This window comes from Sapajus apella, unplaced genomic scaffold (assembly GCF_009761245.1).
Source record: "Sapajus apella isolate SASKATOON/1434 unplaced genomic scaffold, GSC_monkey_1.0 scaffold44, whole genome shotgun sequence".
NCBI lineage: Eukaryota > Metazoa > Chordata > Mammalia > Primates > Cebidae > Sapajus > Sapajus apella.
The window spans coordinates 18163613-18188056 of NW_022436984.1; the positions used below are offsets into that span (position 1 = coordinate 18163613).

Consider the following 24444-nt stretch of genomic DNA (forward strand, 5'->3'; position numbering starts at 1 on the left):
TGCAACACCCAGGCTTTAGTGCAATGGCACAATCTCAGCCCACTGCAACCTCCACCTCCTGGGTTCACGCTGTTCACCTGCCCCAGCCTCCCAAGTGGCTACAACTACAGGCATGTGCCACCACACCTGGCTAATTTTTGTATCTTTAGTAGAGTTGGGGTTTCACCGTATTGGCCAGGATAGTCTCAAACTCCTGACCTCAAGTGATCCACCCACCTTGGCCTCCCAAAGTGCTGGGATTAAGGCATCAGCCACTGTGCCCAGCCAGGGGACATATTTTTTATATGACCAGAATAATTTTAAATTTATTGAGACTTATCTATGACCCAGAATAGGCATATCTTGGTAAATGGTCTATTTGAAAACAATGTCTATTCTGCCATTGCTGAGTGTATTCTATAAGTATCAATTAAGTCAAGTTACTGATAGTGTTGTTTCAGTCATCTATAGCTTTGCTTATTTTCTGTCTACTTGTTCCATCAATTACTGAGAGGGTAGTATTGAAATCTCTGATAATAATTATGGTTTTGTCTGTGTTTTTTTTTTGTAGTTGTACTTCTATCCATTTCAGCTTCATAAATTTGAAGCTCTTTTATTCAGTGCATGAACATTTAGAATTGTTATGTCTGCTTTTTGAATTGACCCTTTAACATTGTAAAGTTCTCTTCCTTGTTCCTAGTACATTCTGTGCTCTGAAATCTACTATGTCTGATATTAACACAGACACTCCAGCTTTCTTGGTATTGTTTGGTATGACTAGTGTTGCTTGGTGTATCTTTGTCCATCTTTTTACTTTTAATCTATTTGCATCTTTATATTTAAAATGCCAAATATACTTGGGTCTAGCTTTTTTGTCCAGTATGACACTCTCTGCCTTTTAATTGGAGGGTTCAGACCATTTTTGTTTGGGATTAGATTTAAATCTGTCATTTTACTATTTGTTTTGTGATTCATCTATTTTTTGTTCCCCTTTTCATCTTTTTCTGCCTGCTTTTGGATTAAATGAGTTTATTTTCTTATTCTATTTTATCTCCTTTGTTGACTTATTAGCTGTTACTCTTTGTTTTACTATTTTAGTGATTGCTTTAGATTTTATAATATGTATCTTTAACTTATCACAGTCTATCCTCAAATGATATACCATTTTTTATATATTATTAAAACCTTATGGCCAGGCACAGTGGCTCACGCCTGTAGTCCTAGCACTTTGGGAGGCCAGGGTGGCAGATCACTTAAGGCCAAGAGTTTGAAACCAGCCTGGCTACCATGATGAAACCCCAACTCTACTTAAAAAAAAAAAAAAATAGCTAGGTGTGGTGGTGGTGGTGGGTGCCTGTAATTCCAGCTCCTCAGGAGGCTGAGGCACAAGAATCGCTTCAAACTGGGAGGCAGAGGCTGCAAGGAGCTGAGATCATGCCACTGCACTAGAGCCTGGGCAACAGAGTAAGACTCTGTCTTAAACAAAACAAAACAAAACCTTACATGTGTATGCTGCCATTTCTCGCCTGCCAGTCTTTATGCTACTATTGTCCTACTTTTTATCTATACATATACTATAACCCCACAATACTTGTTTGTTTAACCAGTTGTATTTAAAGAGGTTTAAATAATAAGAAAAAATCATATATATATTTACCTGTATAGTTACTATTTCTGATTTCTTCATGTACATTTCCATCTGATATCATTTTTCTTCTGCCTTAAGGATTTTCTTTAACATTTCTTGCAATGCAGGTCTGCTGGTGATTAATTCCTTCAGCTTTCTGTATGTCTGAAAACATCTGTTTCACCTTTTTTTGAAATACATTTTCACTGGCTATACAATTCTAGGTTGCCAGTTGTTTTTTATTCCTTTCAGTACTTAAAGATGCTGCTTCACTGTCTTCTAACTTGCATTTTCATCACAAGAAATATGCTGTCATCCTTATCTTTATTTGTATATAAAACATCTTTTTCCTCTGGGTGCTCCTCAGATTTTCTCTTTATCACTACTTTTGGGCAATTTGATTATTATTATGTGACTACTAGTTTTCTTCATGTTTCTTTTGTTTAGGGTTGTTGAAATGTCTTGATCTCTGAATTAATAGTTTTCATTAAATTTGGAAATTTTTCAGCCATTATTTCTTCAAATATTTTTTCTGTTATCTCCTCTCTCCTATTTTTTGAGAATTCCAGTTACACATGTATTGACCACTTAAATTTGTCCCACAGCTCACTCTTTATTTTTATTCCTTTTTTTCTCTATATATTTCATTTTGGGTAGTTTCTATCACTATGTTTTCAGTTTCACTAATCTTTTCTTCTGCATTGTCTAATCTGCTGTTAATCTTATCCAATGTATTTTTCTGCTCCGGCATTGTAGTTTTCATCTCTAGAAGTTTGGTTTGGGGATTTAAAAGATATCTCCCATGTCTCTACTTGATTCTTAGACTATATTAAATACCATCATGATAACTATTGTAATGCCTTTGTCTGCTAATTCTGACATCTCTGTCAGTTTTCAATTGGGTTCACTTGTTTGATTTGTCTTCTCATTATGGTTTTTATTATTTTAATTTTTTTGTATGTCTGATATCTTGGATTGTATACCAGGCATTTTGAATTTTACTTTGTTCAGATCTGAATGTTTTTATATTCTGTAAATGTTTTTGAGATATTTGTGTTTGTTTTTGAGACAGAGTCTCGCACTCTGTCATGCAGGCTGGAGTGTAGTGGCACAATCACAGCTTAGTGCAGCTTCAACTTCCCAGGCTCAAGTGTTCCTCCTCCCTTCTCAGCACCACATAGCTGGGACCACAAACATACACCATCATGCTAATCTAATTTTTTTGTATTTTTTGTAGGGATGGGATCTTGCTATGTTGCCCATGCTGTTCTTGAACTCCTGACCTTAAGCAATCCTCCCACCTTGGCCTCCCAAAGTGTGTTTTTGAGTTTTGTTCTGGGATACAGTTAAGTTACTTTGAAATAGCTTGATATGTTTGGGTCTTGCTTTTTAAGATTTGTTAGGCAGAACCAGAGCACCATTTAGTCTAGGGCTAATTATTCCCTATTATTGAGACAAGACCCTTCTGAGGACTCTACACAATGCTTGTAAATTATGAGGTTTTCTAATCTGGCTGGTGGAACAGGCACTATTCCTGGCCCTGTGTGAGGACTGACCCACTCCCCTTCAATCCTTTGACATGATCTTCCCCATCTTCAAATAGTTTCCTCACATACATGCATGAATTAGTCATCCACAGAATATTCTAAGGGGACCATCCACAGATTTCCAGCACACACACACACACACACACACACACACACACACACACACTCTCTCTCTCTCTCTCTCTCTCTCTCTCTCAATCTCTCTCTTCTTTCTCCAGTGCTTTCCTATTCAGTATTTTTTCCTGGGAACTCTGACTCCCTTGGTTTCCTTAGACTCTCAGTTCTATCTTCGTAACTCAGGCAGTCCACCTGCTTTTATCTCATTTCCCCCCTCTGTACTATGGCCTGGAAACTCTCAAGGCAGTAAGCCGGGGTAAAGGTAGAGCTCATTTTAGTTCTTTGTTTCTTTTTAAGGAATACTCTCCTGTGTTGCTGATGTTCAGTGTCTTGAAAACTATTGTTTCACATGTTTTGTCTAGGTTTTCTGTTGTTTCAGAAAAAAAAGGTAAATGAGGGCCTTGCTACATCTTTGTTGGAAGCAGAAATCTTCAGAAAGCATTTTAAGTGGCCTTCATATCTAGCTAATCCACACATACTATTCAGAGAGCAACTAACAACAGAAAGCTCTATTTCTTAAGGGCCTTCTGTGTGCCAGGCATTGTGCTAGGTACATTCACACACAATTCATCCATATGGCATATTTATTGAGCACCCATTAGGTGCTAGGGACTCTTCTAGGCATTAGAAACACATCACTGTACAAAACGGATTTTGAAAATCTATATCCCTGTGGTGCATATATTCTAGTAGGGAAAGAGAGAAGAAATAAAATCCATAATTTAGTTATTGCACATTAAAGGGTAATAACTGCTATAGAAAAATAAAGAGCAAGATAAGGGGTTTTAGAAGTCCTGGACTGAAAATAAATGATGGCAGTTTTAAAGACGATGGTCAGGGGAGGCCTCCCTGAGAAGGTAAAACATAAACAAAGACTTGAAGGTGGTAAAGGAGTGAGCTGTAGCTATAGAGATATCTGGAGGAAGGGCATTTTGGCTGCTCGAGCAGCTAGTACTAAGACCTTAGGACAGACGCATGCCTGGGGTATTCAGGAAAGCATAAGGAGGCTAGAGCAAAGAGAGCAAGCGGGAGGGTGATAGGAGATAAGGACAGAGCAGTAACCAGGTCTTACAGGTCATTGTAAAGACTTTGGCTTTTGCTCTGAGTGAAGAGAGAAAAAGTTCATGATCTGATACATGTTTTAAAACAATCACTCTGGCTGCTGTCTTGAGCAGAGATTGTTGGGTGACAGATAGAAGTAGGGAGACCAATTGTTTGCCTATGCAATAATTCGGATGAGAGATGATCGTAGTTTAGACTGGAGAGGGAAGTAGAGATAGAGAGAAGTGGTTAGATTTTGATGTATTTCAAAGGTAGAACTAACTGCATTTATGGCATATTGAATACGGACTGTAAAAGAAAGAGTCAGGGATATATTGAAGATTTCTGGCTGGAGCACCTCGAAAGACGGAGTTACCATTAATGAAATTTTTAAAAAGACTGTGAATGAAGTGAGTTTTGGGGGAAATGATTAGGAATTCAAATTTGGGCATGTTAAGTTTGAGATGTCTGTTAGATATCCACGTGGAAATATTGAAATAGGAAGTTGGCTATATGAATCTGGAGTTCATGGGAGAGGTTCAGGCTGAAAGGTCAAGTAAGACAAAGACTAAGAACTGACCTAAATTTAGCAATGTGGAGATCTTTGGTGAGTTTGACAGCAGCATTTTTGGTGGAACAGTGGGGACAAAAGCCTGGCTGGAGTGAATTTTAAGAGAATAGGAGGAGAGGAATTGGCAACAGAGTGTCTAAGCAATTTTCTCAAAAAGTTTTGCTGCAAAGGAGGAATAGAGAAATGGCGCAATAACTGGAGGGAAAGGTATCAGAAGAGGATATTTTACAAGGCGGGAAAGAACTCCTTGTTTGAATACTGATGGAAATAATCCAGAGAGAGAAAAGAGCTGATATAGGAATGAGAAGGGAAATTGCTAGAGCATGCCCTATAATAGATCAAAGGGGTTGGATCTAGGTGGTATAAGAGAAGGCACTGGCTGTAGTTAGAAGTATAGATAGTTCATCTCTGCTAATAGATAGGAAGGCAGAGTATGTAGGTGCAGATGCTATTAGGAGCTTAAGTGTGGTGGTAGGAGTTTATGGAAGTTCTTAGCTGATTGCTGCTTTTTTTTTTTTTTTTTGAGAAAGGGTCTCATTTTTTGTCACCCAGGCTGGAGTGTAGTGGCTAAATCACGGCTGACTGCAGCCTTGACATCCTGGGCTCAGATGATCCTCCCACCTCAGCTTCCTGAGTAGCTGAGACCACAGGTGTGTGCCACCACACCCAGTTAATTTTTTATATTTTTAGCAGAGAGGGGGCATCGCCATGTTGCCCAGGCTAGTCTCCAACTCCTGGGCTCAAGCAATCTACCTGCTTCGGCCTCCCAAAGTGCTGGGATTACAGGCATGAGCCACCGTGCCCGGCCTGATTGCTGCAATTTTGAAAGTAAAGTAAGAAGCAGGGTCATCAGCTGAAAGGATGAGGGAGGCAGTGTTCGAATTTTGAAGAGAGAGTAGAAAGTGCAAAATAATGACCTAGGATAGTGGGAGACTAAATGGGCAAAGGAAATGTAAGTATAACTGCCACATGTCATTAAGAGTCCACTTGAGGTTCATGGTCATGAATTTAAAGCAGAGCCACTGAGGATGCTTGTGTGCTGTCTCTAGCCACATTCAGGTGCACAGGTGCAGATATGGACCAGGCGGAGAGCTGGAGTTAACAAATACGAGGAAGTAAGAGAGGGATAAGGAAGTTGAGGGTGTATGCAAGGGAGTAATTACAATTTAAGCTGAGCAAGCAAGAAAGATAAACAGTAGGGAAGTGGGACAGTGACATGGTGATAGGATCAGTGTGGGCCAGTGGGACTGAAGAATGGTTAGATCAGAGTACCTTCTAGAAGAAATGAGCAGTGAAAGGTACGAGGGGTTGGTTGGAGAGTGGCTAGAGTTGCAGTAATTGGTAAAGGCAGATTTAGAGGAGTGCTACTCAATTAGTAGGCCATGGACTGGTGCCAGTCTGTGAACTGCATGTTACTGATCTGCAAGGAAATAATTTCAGAAATCGAAACACATGTTTAGAAACACTGCTGTGACATCCAAGCATGTGATCAGTAGACTTGTATTTGGAATGCCTTTGTGTTTTTAATCTCATTTGTCTATTCTTTTGTGACTATGTTTTACGAAAGTATTGGTCTGCAACAGATTAGATACAAACAAACCAAGTTTGGTCCTCTCCCACAGTGGAAGCACATGCTCTCACGTGGAGTGTGTCTCCAGGTGGAGGACAAGGTCACTGGAGGAGAGGAGTTAAAAGGACCATATTTCTGAACAATGAAATCACCATGATCTCTAGTCTTTCAAGATAGAAGGCTGCCTGACTACACAGCTCCAGGAGGCACTATTCTCATTGTATGTTGCATGAACAGTACAACTGCAGGTACTGTATAAATGGTGCTCTTAGAATGTTCAAGGAGAGAGTTAGTGTTATCCCCATTTTATAGATGAGAAAACAAGCTCAGAAAGGTTAAATAATTGCCCAGACTCATACAGCTACTAAGGGGAGGAGCCAAGATTTGAACCTAGGTCTGTCTGTTGTGCTAAAGCTGAACTCTGTCCATAATACCACTCTCTCTTTCTCTCTGTCACGTGCTTATAGCACAGCCATAAGACTCATGAGAACTGGGGAAAAATGCCTTTGGGGAATGTGTTATGGCCCATGTGACCAAGCCAGGCTTTTCAATTTACTTTAGAGTCACGACTTGCTACAGCTGCTGTGGGAATCCATAGCCAGTCACTGCCTAGATCCCTATCTCTCCAGTTTGTCTTTGTTGAACCAAGAGGCTGAAGCACCTCAGGAGTACAACATCCACTATCACTGCAGGATTTCCTGCAGTTGTTCTTGTGCTTTAGTAATTGCGTATGTATTAAAAGCAAATTCTAAAGAGTCATTTGTGGAATGGTAAGATTATGAGTAATTTTAATACTTTAATCTTTTTTTTTAAATTTGTGTGATGGATGGATACATTACTTTTCTGATCTGAGAAAGTCTAGTATAGATCTACACTTTAAACCATCTTGCTCATGGTTCAAATTTTAGACTCTAAGATTTAGGACTCTGGTGAGGGCTGGGCAGGCCCCATCTCTCACTGAGCCTGAGTCCCAGATACACTGGGAGCCTCAGCGTTTCCAGAAAAGTTGGTGTTGGTTGTTTCCTAATCTCCCCAGGTGCATGGAGTTTCTGAGAAATCCATAAACAACGTTTATGGATTGATCTCTTAGGAATTTCCTAATTTCCTTCATTTCTTGCCTCTCCAGTGGGCCTCAACAAGTACAGCAACACTAAAGTTAATTTGTAAAGCTGATCTGGGTGTTACAGGACCTGTGAACAGTGAGGTTATTTACTGCTTCTGGAAAGCCCTCCCATGCTCGAAGTCTGTATACTCACCCAATGCATAGGATACCGCATAGGAATTGGGGTTTATGTGTCCATATGGCCCGTCAGACTGCCCCTGTGAAGGCACGGTCTATGGCACAGCACAGGGCCTGACACACAGTGAGGAGTGGCTCTGTAGGAATGGGTTGGACAAGTGAATGAATAGCTGCTGCCCAGTCTGTGTAGGTATTTTTGTGGTGATGTGTTTAATCTTTTCTACCTTGAGAATTTAACTGGCATTACTGTATGTCAATGTACTGTACATGAAAATAACTTGGGCTGACCAGTATAAGACTTTTTATTATATTCAGACACATGACTTTTCACCTAGGGAAGATGTAGAAGAAATGAATCCACCAAAACAAGCAAATATAACTGGGCAGGATAGGATGTGGTCACTCTGGTTAGCTCTAAAGAATCAAAATAGAAATAGGAACAGAATTTAACTTTTAAAAATAGTACTGGAAGTCACAGTTTTGGTGTGGTGGTAAGAAGAATCATCAAAATACTTGAATATGGTAAAATGCCAATCATCACAGTTATTCATTGAAAGTAACTAAAAACCTCTGGTTGGCCTTACAAGCATTACTACAGTTTTCAGATGCATGTTATTAATTATTGTTATTAATGTGAAGTTTTAAGCTGGATCCTCTTTGGGAGACTAAGTGTCAGTGTGGGTGAATTTTTCAATATGCCTAAAAACCAAGAACTACCAAATGAAATTTGGCTCTTCTTTTCTGCCATCTTGCCAAATTGCTCATTTCATCAGTAAGAAAAGCAACTGACATGCCAGGCAATATAGATAGAAGCTGTCTCACATGATTTATTTTTTATAAATTTGTATTCCAGTCAAATGTGGAATACTTTGGTTTCAATATGTACCTCATTGATGTGAAGGGTCCAGAATCATTATAATGACTATGGTGAAGATAAGATGTTTTTTCTCTGGTTTGTCTACAAAAACCTATAAAAACTAGCAAAAACATTAACTATTGTATTTAAGTAGATAATTCTTCTTCTAGATTTGAATACTAAATAAAACACAGAAGACAGTTACATCCTATTTTTTATTATACCTTTTGAAATAATTTGTATATACCTTTTAAATAATTTCAAGTGCCACAAAAAATAATGTTAATAGCTCAAAATCAAAAGTTAAAAAAAAAACCCGATGTATAATTTTTAAAATCTTTTTCTCCTCAAGCGTTTTACGATGGGATAATGAGACAGATGTCTCTCAACTGGAAGGACATTTTGACATTGTTATGTGTGCTGACTGGTAAGTACATAAAAATCATAAAACTCCTGTTAGAAAAAATAGCTTTGCTGGAGTAATTGGGCTGTGCTGCTTTGCTGACGGCTAAGCAAAGTCAACAAATGAAGCACAAAGCCACCTTAACCTCAACAAATTAATATTCATCTCCATGTGACAGTTATAAGGTAGTCTTCTATCACACAGTAACTTCTACCACATTATTTCCCAAAGATTGATTTTGAGAAGCATTTCCATTTTCTGGAATTGCCTCTGTTTCATGCTTGACGTATCAGTAAATGGACGACTTAGGCAAATTGCAAATAATTATGGCTCGGAGAGGAATAGTCTGGAGAAAAAGGAGTTTATCAACACAAACAGCTCAATTAGCTTACTTCTTAGGAGAGATCTGACTATTGATATAAGGGAATATGTATGTGTGTGTACACACACATACTCTCTAGCAAATAAACATATCTGTGGAATATCTTTGGGGAAATAGCTTTTCCTAAAATATATGTTTGCTATCTAATGTTTTCAGTATTCAATTATAATATTTAATTATACATAAGACAAAAATTATGAAATTAGATTTTATTCTTATGCAAATAATAACATTACAGTCTCTGCCAGGTGCCTGCCTTTTAAAAATAATTTACATGAGATATTTTGCCCTCTGTTTTCGCCCAATCTACTTATTTGTTAATGAAAGTCTGATCCTAAGTTAAAGGATAAATATGCATCAGGCCTTAATAATCATTCCAATTAATCTTATGTATTTCTTCATGCTATTTGAAATAATAATTATTTCAGCTTATGGGAAACATTGACAATTCACAAGTATTTTCCCTGTTAAGAGTAAGATCTTGTTTGCAATTTTATCATGATATTTATTAGGACACTTCGGATTTGAAAACACATGAACTTCAGGTTCTGAAGAAGCTCAGGTATATTGATAAGGCTAATCATAAGATCCAGAGCTCAGGGAAGACTTTCCCTATAGGAGAGATGAATGAAATTTTCAGAAAGTGGGTTTTGTTATTTTTATTATTTTAATAAGATTTTCAATGGATAACTTTTCTACCAAAGTCATTGGAATTGGGTTTGCTGTTTTTCTTTGGAAAAACAAACAAACAAACAAACAAACTTCTCACTGAAAAATAAATATTTTGTTCTATTCTTAGCTGAGAGTTTCTAGTTTTTCATAGCCCTTTTAGTCTTTTTGCACCCAGTTGCAGAAAATCTTGTTCCAAACATGGGAGAAACCTAGATTTCTGACTAATCATTGATAATGTGCCTCAATGCTGCAGCCCTCATCTAATCAAAAATAAGGAGCTGAAACCTCACCGTATGATTCGAGCAAGTAATTTAGTAAATGCCTTTCCTCACCAAATATGAGAAAGAATCCTCCAGGTTTCATTGCACAGATGAAGATAATGCTGGCAGGATTAGATCAGATTAAGCATGAAAGTCAGATCAGAGAGCAGCGGCAAGAGGGAAGGGGCAGCATCTTCCTGAAGCTTTAGACGAGGGTCACACGCGGATGGGCTCTGATTATATGGGGAAGGCAGGTCTGGCCAAGAGATTTAGAGTTAAATTTGTCCCTCACACAAATATCAAAACAGCCTGGCTTTGTCATACCTCGTGTTATGGACACTCACACCATGTCATCCTATTTGTACCAGAGGGAAGAGCAGAGGAAGTAAGATTTAAGCTCTTTTCTGATTAATGTTCTCAGGTTAAAAATAGCCACACAACATGTTTGAAAAACCGTCTTTTTTCCCTAGCCGACAACAGGGTCACGTACACTGATATACATAATGCATATTCAGTTTAAGACTTTCATTACACACAGATAACATAATACAACATTATATGTATATACACACACACACACATAGATACAAACATCTGGTATCTGTGTGAGAATTTATGGCTTCAAATGAACTAAATACAGCAAGCTTCGTTTTACAAATGGCTTTTCCATGCATGAATTTTTTTTTTCCTGGTGTTGTAAGTGCCAGAATGTCAGCCTGTTTATAATTTCCCATTTGTAAATGTGAAACATTAAGCTACTCTCACTGCGATGCTCATAGTATTTCCAAAAGAAATGCTTTGGTAACAGTCTCTCTTCATATTCGCAGGGATGGGTAAGCTGCTTAGGAACGTAAAAAGTACAGTAATATTCTTGACATGCACGTTGTGCATGTAGCAGTGAAGCCCAGGATTCCACGAGTTCTTTATGTCCTGTTGGTGTGGTGTTTCTCTGTAAGAGTTATTGCATGGATGCTGCTTCTAGGGGCAGGCAGGCAGGCAGGCAGACCATGCTGCATTTTTTTAAGAATGTCACAGGGGAGGAAAAGAAAGCTCTCTTTAGGCACTACCTCCAAGATGAAACCTGAAATCCTCATGCCAGAAAGAGGTGCCACACATAAATAGATCACATTAAGCCTCACACCATCCTTTAGTCATTGTCAGCAATGAGATCTGGATTAGGCCACAGGAATATGAAGCAAGAGTTGGAGTTCAAATATTAGGTACATGGATTAAAATCTTATTGAAGCATTTCCAGCAAGGGTGGCATTGTCTGATTCCCTGAATAGCTAACCAGTGGTACTGCTTGATCCCATTTACATGAAAACAAGCTCTATTCACAAACCTATTCCAAACCCACATTGTGGTTCAAGTAAAATGCACATGATTACAACAAGCGGTGATATGTTTATGTTCTTAAATCATTCATATATTCATATATTTACATTCAAACATTCAAAAACCTGTAGGCAGTGGGGGAAATAACTTATTTCCCAGAAGAGACAGTCTGTTAGTTCACAACTAAATTTAGTAGCTCAACTAGATTATAAAATAAAGAGGCAAACTGTGAAAGCTAGTCATTATTTCACCATTCAGCATTTTTGACAATGAAAATAGTTTCATGGTTCAACAGTTCCTAAATAACTTGTAAGATGTCAACTTTGAAATATACAGAAGGAAAAATTGAGGTGCAGCCACACCTGCAAAAGGATGCTGTTGACAAACATCAAAATATTAGAATTTTTAACCACAGGTGTAGAAAAAAACCTGCCTATTAAGTTCCTCAGTTGACTTGTTTAATGTTGAGTTTAATATAAGGATTCCTTTCTGCTGGAATGCAGTCCAGCCTGATCCTTGCTGAGTTAGAATAGTGAGTGATTGTTAATTTTAAGCCTGCCTTTCCAGACTCCTGTTCAATCACAATATAATCTAAGGGTCTGGAAGTAAGATGTTTTTTATCCAATGAACGCTTTCATTCAGTGTTCGACGGCTCTCCAGTTTATTGTAGCTCTGCAAAAATAGAAATGACTCTGTGCATTTGAATTCTCAAAAGGCTTAGAAAGCATATCTGAAATGCCACCCATAGCCTGACCGGCCCATTGAGCTGGGTCTGCAGGACAATCAGCACATCTGTGTGCCTGCAGCCCGAGACTTTGGAAAGAAATGGGGAAAGCACATTGGCCTGTAGCGACCCACCTTGCGTGCTCTCAGCATTTGTGCACTGGCTGTGTACTCTAAATTGTTTCTTTTTGGGGGGTCCTTTTTACTTTAAATGATGAAAAATGTTTGATTTTTAAGCTGATTCTGTGAAATTTTTTTTCCTCAAAATGGAAATACTGTAGGCTCTAGAATTTGTTTTCTTTCAGATGCTCTGATCATAGATAGCCCCAAATCACAACTTACAGACGTTTATACCTGAAAATATCTTCAGCCCAAATATAGTCAGCCCTTTCACCTGATACCTGAGAAGACTCAGTCCCAGAGAAAATACATGAATCACCCAGGATTGCTCAACTAAAGGGGCAGAGCCAAGTAAAATTAGAATACGGCATCATTCTGAGCTGTAATAAAAATCAGTTGGTAAATACTGAAAGAGGTCATCCCTTTGCTGAAGTTAAATCTAAAACAGTGACTTTAACTCAGCACATTTCACCTTGAAAATTACAAAGGGGTCTTCCTGTCTATGGCTATCGACAGAGAAAAATATCTTCTTGTTCTCTGCACTAATTAACTTCCCTATGAGAGAAGTTACAGATGCTGTGCAGTCTGCATAAAACTGATTCTAAGGGAGGTGATGAAAATGGTCTGGCACCTTTCCTTTGTTGGAAAATCTGTGACTCAGATCAATGGAAGAAAGCAAGTGTTGATCCACAAGTGAATTATACAGAGGGGTGTGTGTGTGTGTGTGTGTGTGTGTGTGTGTGTGTGTGTGTGCGCGCGCGCGCGCGCACACACGCGCGCACACATGCTCATGCCCTTTAATGGTCAAACTAGACTGCCAATGTATTTTGATCAGTAACTGAAGGGAGAGTTAAAATGGTATCTCCATCCCCATCACTGACCCACTCAGCCTTTTTTAATAGATCCACTTAAGCTACTGCTGTTCTCTCAGCCCATTAGGACTTATTTAAGGGGTGAATTTTCAGGAGATTATATATCATTCCCACTAAAACACATTGAAATTGCTCAGATGACATACTCTACAAAGTGTTATAAATTCTGCCTCAGAGCTAAGTAGAAAGTGAGCTTGCTTGGAATAAAGATCTATTAGAGAACTACAAGAATTACTTTTGGGAAATTTGATTTGGAGAGATGGAGTAGACAGCATTACCTTTCAAATAACTGTGTTTGGAATGTGTGCTGTGTATTAAGCTGTGATGTTAACATCTTTGTCATCCTGACCAACTTTAAAAAGAATTACCGCTTTATAAAGCCATGTCTGAAGCTCAGCTGTGAGAGGGTGCTGTTTATTATTTTTCTAACAGTCTTACCAGCTCTTAGGATGCATAGGTATAAACCAAGTGTGGTCCTTTGCTTAAATGCTGCACGTCCCAACCAGCCAGGTTTCCCATAGGCCTGGGTAACTGACAGAGATATTTGCCTACAATCATAATCTTTTTAAAACCCAGAATGCTTAATTATTAAAACTCAAGATATTGTTACCTCACTAAGGAATAAAATACAGAGTCCTGAAGAGGGAACATTTTTAAAGCCTTACTTATAATTTTATTCCGTTCTCATTAATTCTTATTGGTTATTAATCACTGTTTAATATGACTTAATGGCAAATTTGCGTAGCACTTAATTTACATACATTCCGTGCTTCAAGATTTAAGAATGTAGTTTTAGGAAAGGGGAAGACAAAGTCTTTCCATGGGTAATAATCAGGTCATCCTGAGAGACGGATGGAACAGGATGAGGTTCCATTCTGGACATGGTTTGTAGCTCATCTAAGGATTCTTTATCCATTGCTCAAAGCACCCTTCCATAGAAGAACCTTCCACGGAACTTGCAGTGACCAAAGAAACTCAAGCAGTGACTTTTTGGAAATTTATCATAAACTGCTCTCCTCAGAGGAGAGAATCATCAAATCGAAAGAGAACCTAGTCTGGCGAAACATCCTACCTGAAAATTGATTCATCCTTGACAATATCAGTAAAGGAATGTGTACCACACACTTTAGGGACATTGAAACTGTCACCCTGCATAAGCTCCTCGATTCCAAGGACTGTGATGATCTGCCAGTCAGTCTGCAAGTAATCACGTATTGAGCACCTTCCGTGTGTATGCTGTGCTGAAACTATTAATAGTAAAGCAAAATGAAGACAGAATGGAAGCTCCTTGAGGACGGGAACTTTATCTTATTCATAGCTCATCCTCAGTACCTAAATTTGCCCTTAGTATATATAGTAGATGCTCAACAAATATTTATCAGCTAACATATCCTATTGACTTGATGCCCACATAGTCATATAGGTGGGTGCTTATTGACAAGGAAACTAAGGCTTCAAATGAAGTGACCTTCCCAAAGTCACATAGCAGCAACATCAAAGCCAGAGCTCTTTAAAACCCTGAACCATACTCCTCATTTGTCTAAAGTATAGCTCCACACAGCAGCCCCCTCTGAGTGAGGACAGCAGCCCTCCCACTGACAGCTGGTATTCACCCTTAGCTAAGAGAAGGATGAGGTAGGTACCTACAGTAGATGGTGGTACTTACTCCTGCTATGTGAAGAGACAGGAGGCTATATCAGAGGGGACTGACCTGCAGCATTAGAAACGGGAGTAGGGGCCTTGCTTAGGCCCCTCATGGAGATGGCTGATGCACAAGGTTGCTGAGTATTCCAGCTTAAGGCAAGGGACCCACTGTTAGAGAAGATATCCAGGTTGTGAATGAAACAGTTTTCCATGTGACTTTCCAAACAAATGCATTTAAAATGGTGTTATGGGCTAAGACGTTTCAAAAGTAGTTTTGCTGTCCCTCCTTTTTTTTTTTTTTTGAGACAAAGACTCACTCTATCACCCAGACTGGTGCGATCTCAGCTCACTGCAGCCTCCGCCTCCCAGGTTCAAACAGTTCTTCTGCCTCAGTCTCCCAAGTAGCTGGGATTACAGGCAGGCATCACCACACTTGGCTAATTTTGTATTTTTAGTAGAAATGGGTTGCACTATGTTGGTCAGGCTGGTCTTGAACTCCTGACCTCAGGTGATCGGCCCACCTTGGTCTGCCAAAGTGCTGGGATTATAGGCATGAGCCACCATGCCTGGCCTGCTGTCCCTGCTTTTTAAAAAGACATCATTGTCAATTTTCATTAAGTGGAAGACAGTCCTATTTATTTATTTATTTATTTAATTTTATTTTTTTGCTTTGCAAAAAGCACATCCTGGAACTGATGGCTGGAAAGCTGAAGATGTATGTCTCATACACTCCTCAAGTCATACACTATCACTATAGTGACTGCCTCTATAGCACAGCTGTTCTTCCCCAGGAATCAACCTTTTCATCTACTATGTCCTCAGCTCTTTCCCAAATGTTATGGGAGAGGCAAAGAAATGCAGAGATGCGGCCGGGCGTGGTGGCTCACGCCTGTAATCCCAGCACTTTGGGAGACTGAAGTGGGTGGATCACCTGAGGTCAGGAGTTCAAGGCCAACCTGGCCAACATAGTGAAACCCCGTCTCTACTGAAATACAAAAATTAGCTGGGCATGGTGGTGTATGTCTGTAGTCCCTGCTACTTGGGAGGCTGAGACAGGAGAATTGCTTGAACCCAGGAGACCGAGGTTGCTGTGAGCCAAGATTGCACCACTGCACTCCAGCCTGGGCAACAGACTGAGACTAAAAAAAAGAAATGCAGAGATGCTCTCTGCCTTCAAGAAGCATAGCAGCTGGATGAGAGGACAACAGTGAAATTCAGGAGCCCGGGAGAACCTCCAAATATTCTGCTTGTTGTACTGAGCCTGGAAAAGGAAGAGGTCACTATGGATGCAAGTAAACAGGGATGGCTTTCTTGACCAACCCGCCTAACTCTAATCATCTAATGACCTCCCTCTTTTGCCTAATCCTGTCCATGGTCTCTTCCATGCATTCTTTCATGCTCAGGAGTAATTACAATTAGATGTGAGAGGTGGTACCGAGCAATGGCTCAGCGCACAGACTCTGAAGCTGATATGGTACAGAGGTGAATCCCAGCCTTGCTGATTAGTAGCTGGGTGACTCCAAACCTCTCTATGCCTCAATTTCCTTAGTTACAAAATGTGGACAATAATAATAATGCTGACAGTAAAACCCACCTCATAGGATTGATGTGAGGATTAAAAGATCTATGAAGAGTTCTTAGAAGGTGCCTGTTACCTAGTACTCAGCTCAGTATTCACTGGCTTTGTTGTTGTTGTTGTTGTTGTTGTTTTGAGACTGAGTCTCACTCTGTCACCAGGCTGGAGTGTGCTGTGGCGCAATCTTGGCTCACTGCAACTTCCGCCTCCTGGGTTCAAGCAATTCTCCTGCCTCAGCCTCCCGAGTAGCTGGGATTATAGGCGCCCGCCACCATGCCTGGCTAATTTTTTTTATTTTTAGTATGGATGGGGTTTCACCGTGTTGGCCAGGATGGTCTCCATCTCCTGACCTCGTGATCCGCCCACCTCAGCCTCCCAAAGTGCCGGGATTACAAGCTCAAGCCACTGCGCCCAACTGAGTATGAACTGTTTTGTTATTAAAACATGTGTGTCTCTGCCATTTGCATTAATGTGTGTCCTTGTGCCTGGCTCACCTCCCTGTTATACTGTCACCTCCATAAAGACTGGCAGAGTGTCCTCTGCTTCCTTATCTCTTTATTGTTTGTATTAGTCCATTTTGCGTTGCTACAAAGGTACGCCTGAGGCTAGGTAATTTATGAAGAAACGAGATTTAATTGGCTCATGGTTCTGCAGGCTGTACAGGAAGCCTGTTGCTGGCATCTGCTTCTGGTGAGGACCTCAGGGAGTTTCCTCATGGCAGAAGGCACAGGGGAAGCAGGCGGTCACATGGTGAGAGAGGGGGAGCGATAGCGAGAGAGATGAGTGAGGCTCTTTCAAACAACCAGATCTCACATGAGCTCATTCCCATGGGGAGTTCACCAACGTAGATCTGCCCCATGGATGAAAGATCCGCCCCATGACCGAATACCTCCCACTAGACCCCACCGCCAACATTGGGGATCACATTTCAACATGAAATTTGGGGGGACAAACATCCAAACGGTATCACTGCCTTTCAGTGCTGTATATACAATTGGGGTCCCCTGGTTTTGGAATCCTGGATATTCCAGGACTGTTCAGATTTCAAAGATTCAGCTGTATTTTCTAAGCTCAGTTCTTAGGAGCTCTGTTCATAGTTATTATGTTGGTGCAAAAGCTGCACCAACATAATATCAGCTCATATATCCCAATATGGTGTTCAGGAAAAAAAAAAAAAAGTCCCTACCAATAGCTGTCATTGGCAGGCTCTACCAGCTTTGCTTTCTCTTGGCAGAGTGCTCTAGCAATGCCCAGGAGCCCTTCTGCAGAGGCTGGACAGCTCCCCTGGCGTTTGGCAGCTAATTCAGTTGTGCATGCCTTCAGCACTAAATGCTTTCACCTGTCCCCACCCCAGCCCCACCCGCAGAATCCCTTCCTTGGTTTTAATAAACATCCAGCTATCTTTATCCATTTACTGCTGCTATAACAGAATACCACAAATTGGGTAATTTATAAAGAACAGAAATTTACTTCTCACAGTTCTGGAGGCTGGTAAATCCAAGATCAAGACACTGGCAGGTTTGGCATCTGGTGAGCATCTGGTCTCTTCTGCCAAGATGACACCTAGAATGCTGCATCCTGTGGAGAAGAGGAACACGTGTCCTCACATAGCAGAAGGCAGAAGGGCAAAAAGGAGGCAAACTCCCCACCTCTCAATACTGTTGCATTGGGGATTAAGTTTCCAACACGTGACTTTAGGGGAAGCATTCAGACCATAGCATCAGGTATGGCCGAATTAAGTAACTTGCTACTTACTGCCAAGCAACCCAAACTCAGGTCTAGGACCTGCAAGTTCAGATAAGGAAACTGTGTCCCAAGCTTCCAAGATAATAGCTGGTGAGGACAGATTCAGACTGACCCAAGCAAAGGGGTGACAGACAGGGCTACCTGGACAGAAATTTGCTAAAGGGATGGAAAATGAAAAATCAAAGTGAGCTATAAAAACATTAACATGGGCTGGGTACACAGGCATGTGCTTGTAATCCCAGCACTTTGGGAGGCTGAGGCAGGAAGACTGCTTGAGCCCAGTAGTTCAAGAGTTCAAAACTAGCCCTGGCAACAGATTGAGACCCTGTCTCTAAAAAAAAAAAAAAAAACTAGCTGGACATGGTGGCACACACCTGTAGTCCTAGCTACTTGGGAGGCTGAGGTGGGAGGATTGCTTGAGCCCTGGCGTTTGAGGCTGCAGTGAGCTATTATGTGTGATCACATCACTGCACTTCAGTCTGGATGTCAGAGCAAAACCCTGTCTCAAAAAAAGAACAAAGAAAGAAAACGAAAAAAAACAAACAAAAAGTCAATGTAGAGGCCCAGAGAGGAAAATCCAAAGTTGCCATGGTCTCTGTGAAGTCTTGCCTGGGCCTGCTCTTTGTTTTTCAGCTGTTCACTCCTAAGTCAGAGAGGCTGAGTCTAACAAACCTCAGTGCTGTTTCTAGTCACTAAAATTCATTACCTCCTTGAGATATATGTCATGGTTTGGGTATTATAGGGCTGGTGGCTTGTCTGAGGGTAGCCACACAGCACCCTTGGTGGGCAGAGGGCCCAGGTCAAAGGGAGACTAGGCTCTAATGACAGGAAGTGCCCAGAGTGCTCCATCTCAACCAGATGGCTACCCCAAACAGGAGTTTGGAAATTATCCCTGTAACATTCACACATGACCCAGTCACGTGTGAGTCCTGACCCATTTGCATACTGACAACTTAGTTGTCAGCTGGACAACTGACCACAATATCTCCTCCCCCCACTCCCTCCAGTGAGACACTTGAATGGTAGGAAACAATTTCTCTTTTTTAGTGTTGGGTAAACATGTAATTAGCCTTGTACTTATCTCTATTAGTATCATTAGACTTGAAAACCCAGTTTAATCTGGATTCTGCTCTCTTCTCAATGTCAGCCTGTTTCTGGACCAGTACAGAGCCAACCTTGTTGATGCAATAAAGAGATTACTCCAGCCCAGGGTAAGTATGTTTCTGTTTTCTCCTGAACAGTGGCTACAGGATAATTAGTCTGTGCACAAAGATGGAGAGAGTAATGGAATGGCAGGATTAATGTCATGTAATACTTTAATACTTATTATGTCCAACTTCAATTGGGTCTTCTGATCTATTAGATTCTTTCCTAATCATAACTAGGAAACTTCTTACCCTTGGCCTTCTGATAAGAAACACAGTGGGTAGTAAAATAAATGCAACCGCTTCAAAGATAGTGTGAGATTATTTTTATCAAAGAATTTCTTGAGTCTTTTCCTTTGATGACAATATCTTCATATTAAAGTCCAAGTATGATATTGAAAGTTTTCTGTTGACTTCTGTCATTTTAATTCCTTCAATGGCAGCCTTTGTCATTGGGTATTTATTTATTGCAAAAGAATACTTTTTTCTTTTTATTTCTGTTTATATTAAAGAAAAAGGACTTCAGATGAATCTGTATATTAATAGTTCTATGCTTTAAAAGGAAGCCATTATTTACGTATTATAAACATTAGGTCACAATGAAGCCAACCATGGCATCAAATATTGTGCACATTTTTACATTTATATATCCATTTATGCCTGTGAGTAAATTACAGAGTTTGTATCCACTTGTATTTTGTTGGACTGTTATACTAAGCTAGGAGGTCCTGCAGCCTAAATGGAGAGTTAATATACATCTATTTAAAGTAAGAAAATGAGTTTAAAGCTCATGCATTAAAAAAAAAAAAATCTTATAACTATGTAAGACTCTTGCTGTGCCATAGGAATTTAAAATAGGTTAACAGTATTAATATAGTCAAAGATAGGAACGCATATTTATCTAAGAACACTGAAGAGTGTGTGTGTGTTTCTAAAGTATTGTTTCTAAAGTATTTTTCCAGAAAGGCTCACTCTAGTCTTCTGACTCAGTGAGACTTACCGACCAATACCTTTTAACCTTTTTTTAAAAATATCTTTTTCATATTGAAGGTTCCCAGAGAATCTGATAATCATCCTTTGCCATACACTGTTGCTTTTTATTCTGCTATCTCTATGTAGCTCAGAAACTTAAACTAGGCCTCTCAAAGGAGTAGCCATAGCCTCCTAAGTGGTAATCAGTCCATTCAAGTGGTAACCATTCAATTGGCCTCCTCAGTTGCCCCTGTGAAATGGGCAGAAGATCTTGAGGCAAGAAAGGGGCATGTTCCAAGCTATTGACGGCCCCTGCCTGGTTGGGTAGGCAGCCCAAGTTGAGAACAGAAGAAGGAAATTTGGGTGTCTCCATCCCCCGACCCCTGTTGGCTTTGGGTGATTCTTGTGAGCATTTGCAAGACCAGGATTTTCAGGGATGGCCTAAGATTCTTGGATATGAAGGCTTCTATGAAAATGTATCATACATAAATATAATGCTTTCAAGGACTCCTAGATCTCACACTGCACAAACAGTGCTTCACTCATCACCAGTGCCCCTTCAAAGCCTATTTGTGGCAAATACTCCATTTTACAGCAAATTTGCATGATTTACCTAGGATCTATTGTAAATCATTCGTGTGATTTACAATAGAAAAGTGCCCAAGCTATGAATAGACCTAAACGCAGACTGGACTGGAATCTAGCAGCTCTTCTGCACCCTCTAATAAAGCCTGAGCGCACTCCCTTTGTGTGAAGTGTGGCTGCACCCGGCAGTCCCCTCTGAGCGAGGACAGCAGCCCTCCTGCTGACAGCTGATACCCTTAGCCTAGAGAAGGGGGAGGCAGGGCCCTAGGGGAGGTGCACTTACTCCTGCTATGTGAGGAACAGGGAGGCCAAGTCAGAGGGGCTCACACTAACCCGTAGCATTAGAAATGGCAGTAGGGGAGGGCCTCACTTAGGTCCCTCTTGAAATGGCTGATACCCAGGGCTGCCAGTTATTCTAAAGTGTCAGGAGCCCACCGTCAGAGGGGAATCCCAGTTGTAGATGGCACATGGACTTAACCAAAATTACCACCCAGGAACCACATCCCTATGTGAGGTGGACACTTGTCCTCCATGAGCCTCCACCCAAATGGACCACAGAAGGGTCATGTGGGCTGGGCAATGGACAGCACAGTCCCATAGCCTGTGCTGGTAGGCTAGGAGGCTGTCCAGAGCACGGGGTAACCAGGGGAAAACTGGACTTTTCTTCTTAGCTCTCAGGGCTGGCTGTTTGCTGAAGGACCTCCCCCTGCTGAGTATACAGTCCAAGACTAAGAAAATGGTCAAGGTTTTATTCCATTACAGTTGAGCTGGTTTTAGTGTTCTCTTGAGCCCAGACAACTCCTCTGTGGTTTTGTGGCCCAAAGGCCGAAGCTGTCACAAGAAGCCCACAAAGAAACTACGTGGTGGGCTACATGGTGGATCCTGAGTTCTTGATGATTCAGTGCAAGATACAGCAAGTTCTCTGTGCACTTCCAGCAAATGCTTCAAGTTCATAGTGTGGCCCCAGTTTCTGAAGGTATAGTGTAGTGGGTGGAAAGCATCAGAAAAATCTGCATACAAAACCCAAGTCTACATTAACTACCTGGCCTCTCTGCGCCTGAGTTTCCTCACCTGTCAAAAGGCAGGACTAATGCCCACGTTGTGGGCTGGTGTGAAATATTTACATATGTAAATCGTTGGTCTGTGCCTGGCTCACAGGAGGTGCTCCTTAAGGGGAGCTGCTCCTCTTTTATTGCTCTACCGCTTATGGAGGTTAACCCACAGGAGACATTTGTCCAGGGGTCGCTGGCTTGACTGATGGGACACCTGAGTTCCAGGCCCAGTGTGGCACTAACAGGCTCTGGAATCGTCTCTCACTCCATTCTCCCCAAAGAAGGAAAATGAGGAAGTTCACCTGTGCTCTAATAGAGTTCTGTGAGCTCTGAAATCCTACATTCACCTCACAGACAGAAGGTGTATGTGGGCCCTGGAGGCAGAAAGCTTAGGTTCATATCTGGTCTCTGCCATTGACGGAATTAACGTCTGGAAGCCTCAGTTTCTCATCTGTAAAATGGGGAGTGAAAAAGCTGATGCACTGTAATGGACATGATTGGCTCTGAGTATCTATTCAAGGTTAGCTCTGGTTACTTTGACTGGTAAATACAGACTATGGGGGCCTTCTTCCAAGCATTTTCCTGGAGAAATGCCAGTGGCAGGGGGAGACATGATTTTCTTGACCTGGACTTTGAGAATTTCTGCACGTAATTGGCACGCTGCATCTCCCCTGCACATGTGTCCTGAACACCTGTAGCAGGCCCTGCACTGGTTCCAGGAGGATTGTCTACCTAGATGAAGGTGACACTTTACTACAGACAGTCCCCACCGAGTCAGGGGAGAGTGCTCTACATTGACAAGAGAGAAGTAACTGCAACTTGAAGGTTCAAGCGTCAAGCTGTGGGAACAAATGAATTCTGCCATTTAGGGGAGTATGGTTGATTTCTACCTTGAGCCAATCAGTTGTCTGCGGTCAGAGGGTCCAGAAGCAAAGAAAACAGAAAGGGGGAGTTTCTCTGCCTTTCAGTTTCCACACGGAAGCTATGAATGAAGAGAAACAGGGCCCCAAAGAGAGCGTAGCCACCAGGGTGGGCTCCTCGCTTGGCCCAGGGGTCATGTCAGATCCCGGGTTGAGCTTAGATCCTCAGCCAAACAGGCACCTGTGCCTGAAAAGTCATTACAGCAGGCCCCAAATTTCAGCAGGGCATGTTTGTTACCACCTGAAATGGAGACTTTCCTCAACCTGCTGGTCTAAAGAAACTGTAAAGATTGTTAACTCCTGTCAGAACTATCTTCAACCACAAGGGACCCTCCAGCAAACTTTATAGGTGAAAACAATAGAATAGGTATGAAAAATGAATGAAATCGGCACATTTTACCCATTCCAAGAAGCAATGCCCCTCCAGCCGCCCCCCACCCACCCACTTTTCCCTCTGGTGAGTGGCTTCTTGTTGCCGATGATTGATAGAGTGACTCACTGTCATTGTATTCCTTAAAGTCCATGACAACAGCAGTGTCCAGTATCAGAGGACCCAAATGTAATTTAAAATACAGGCACAGCAGCCTGCAAGTTGAACTTTCATCCAGGAATGACAACCAACAAATGGTATCTACTAATATTCCTCTGAAATGGCTTTGGGTACAGGGAGGGGAGCCAAGTCAACCAGACAGGATGAGTTTCCCCAGGCCCAGAGGATAGAATATTGACAGTAATCCAGCTTGTTACCACTGCTAACCAACTGTCAAGAATCCAGAAATATCACTGTGGAATTCACTTAACCTTCTTCGGAAATTGGCCCTAACTGACCACCAGATTCCCAGAGTCCTGCCTATATCTAAGGTTTCCTATAAATGTAAGTCATAAACTCTCATATTAGAAAAGCAATTTTTTTAGGGGGACAGGGTCCCACTCAGTCACCCAGGCTGGCGTTCAGTAGCACCATCACCGCTCACTGCAGCCATGAACTCCCGGACTCAGGTGATGTTCCTGCCTCAGCCTCTCAGATAGCTAGGACTATAGACATGCACCACCACGCCTGGCTAATTTTTGTATTTTTTATAGATATGGGTGTTCATGTTGCCCAGGCTGATCTTGAACTCCTGGGCTCAAGCAGTCCTCCTGCCTTGGCCTCCCAAAGTGCTGGGATTACAGGCATGAGCCACTGTGCCCAGCCAAGTTCTTTTTGCTGAGAGACTTTCTCATCTTTTTTTGGAAAAAATCTAACATCTCTGCCCACCGCTGTATAAACCTCTTTGTTTGCTCATTTCAGGGAAATTGCCTTGTGTATGTGGGATCAGTACAGTGAACTGAAATAGTGCTGAAAGGCACTTGGGTTCTTATCTGCCTACTGAGTCAGAGACCCAGCAAGTCCTCACCAGTTCTTGGTGAAAAATGAGCTCCTATGGTTGTAGGATTGCCTTAGACACAAGGGTTGTAGCTTAGAGAGAGTCCTCAGATGGTTTTAAGA

General features: G+C 41.3%; 1 protein-coding gene across 1 annotated transcript in view; it reads left to right on the forward strand.

Annotated features, from left to right (window-relative positions):
- Positions 1–24444, forward strand: part of CAMKMT (calmodulin-lysine N-methyltransferase) — a 403007-nt gene that overhangs the window by 365776 nt on the left and 12787 nt on the right. Inside the window, exons 8-9 of the mRNA XM_032239534.1 lie at positions 8901–8975; positions 19429–19492. Coding sequence (XP_032095425.1) covers positions 8901–8975; positions 19429–19492 — 139 coding nt within the window. The remainder of the gene's footprint in view (positions 1–8900; positions 8976–19428; positions 19493–24444) is intronic.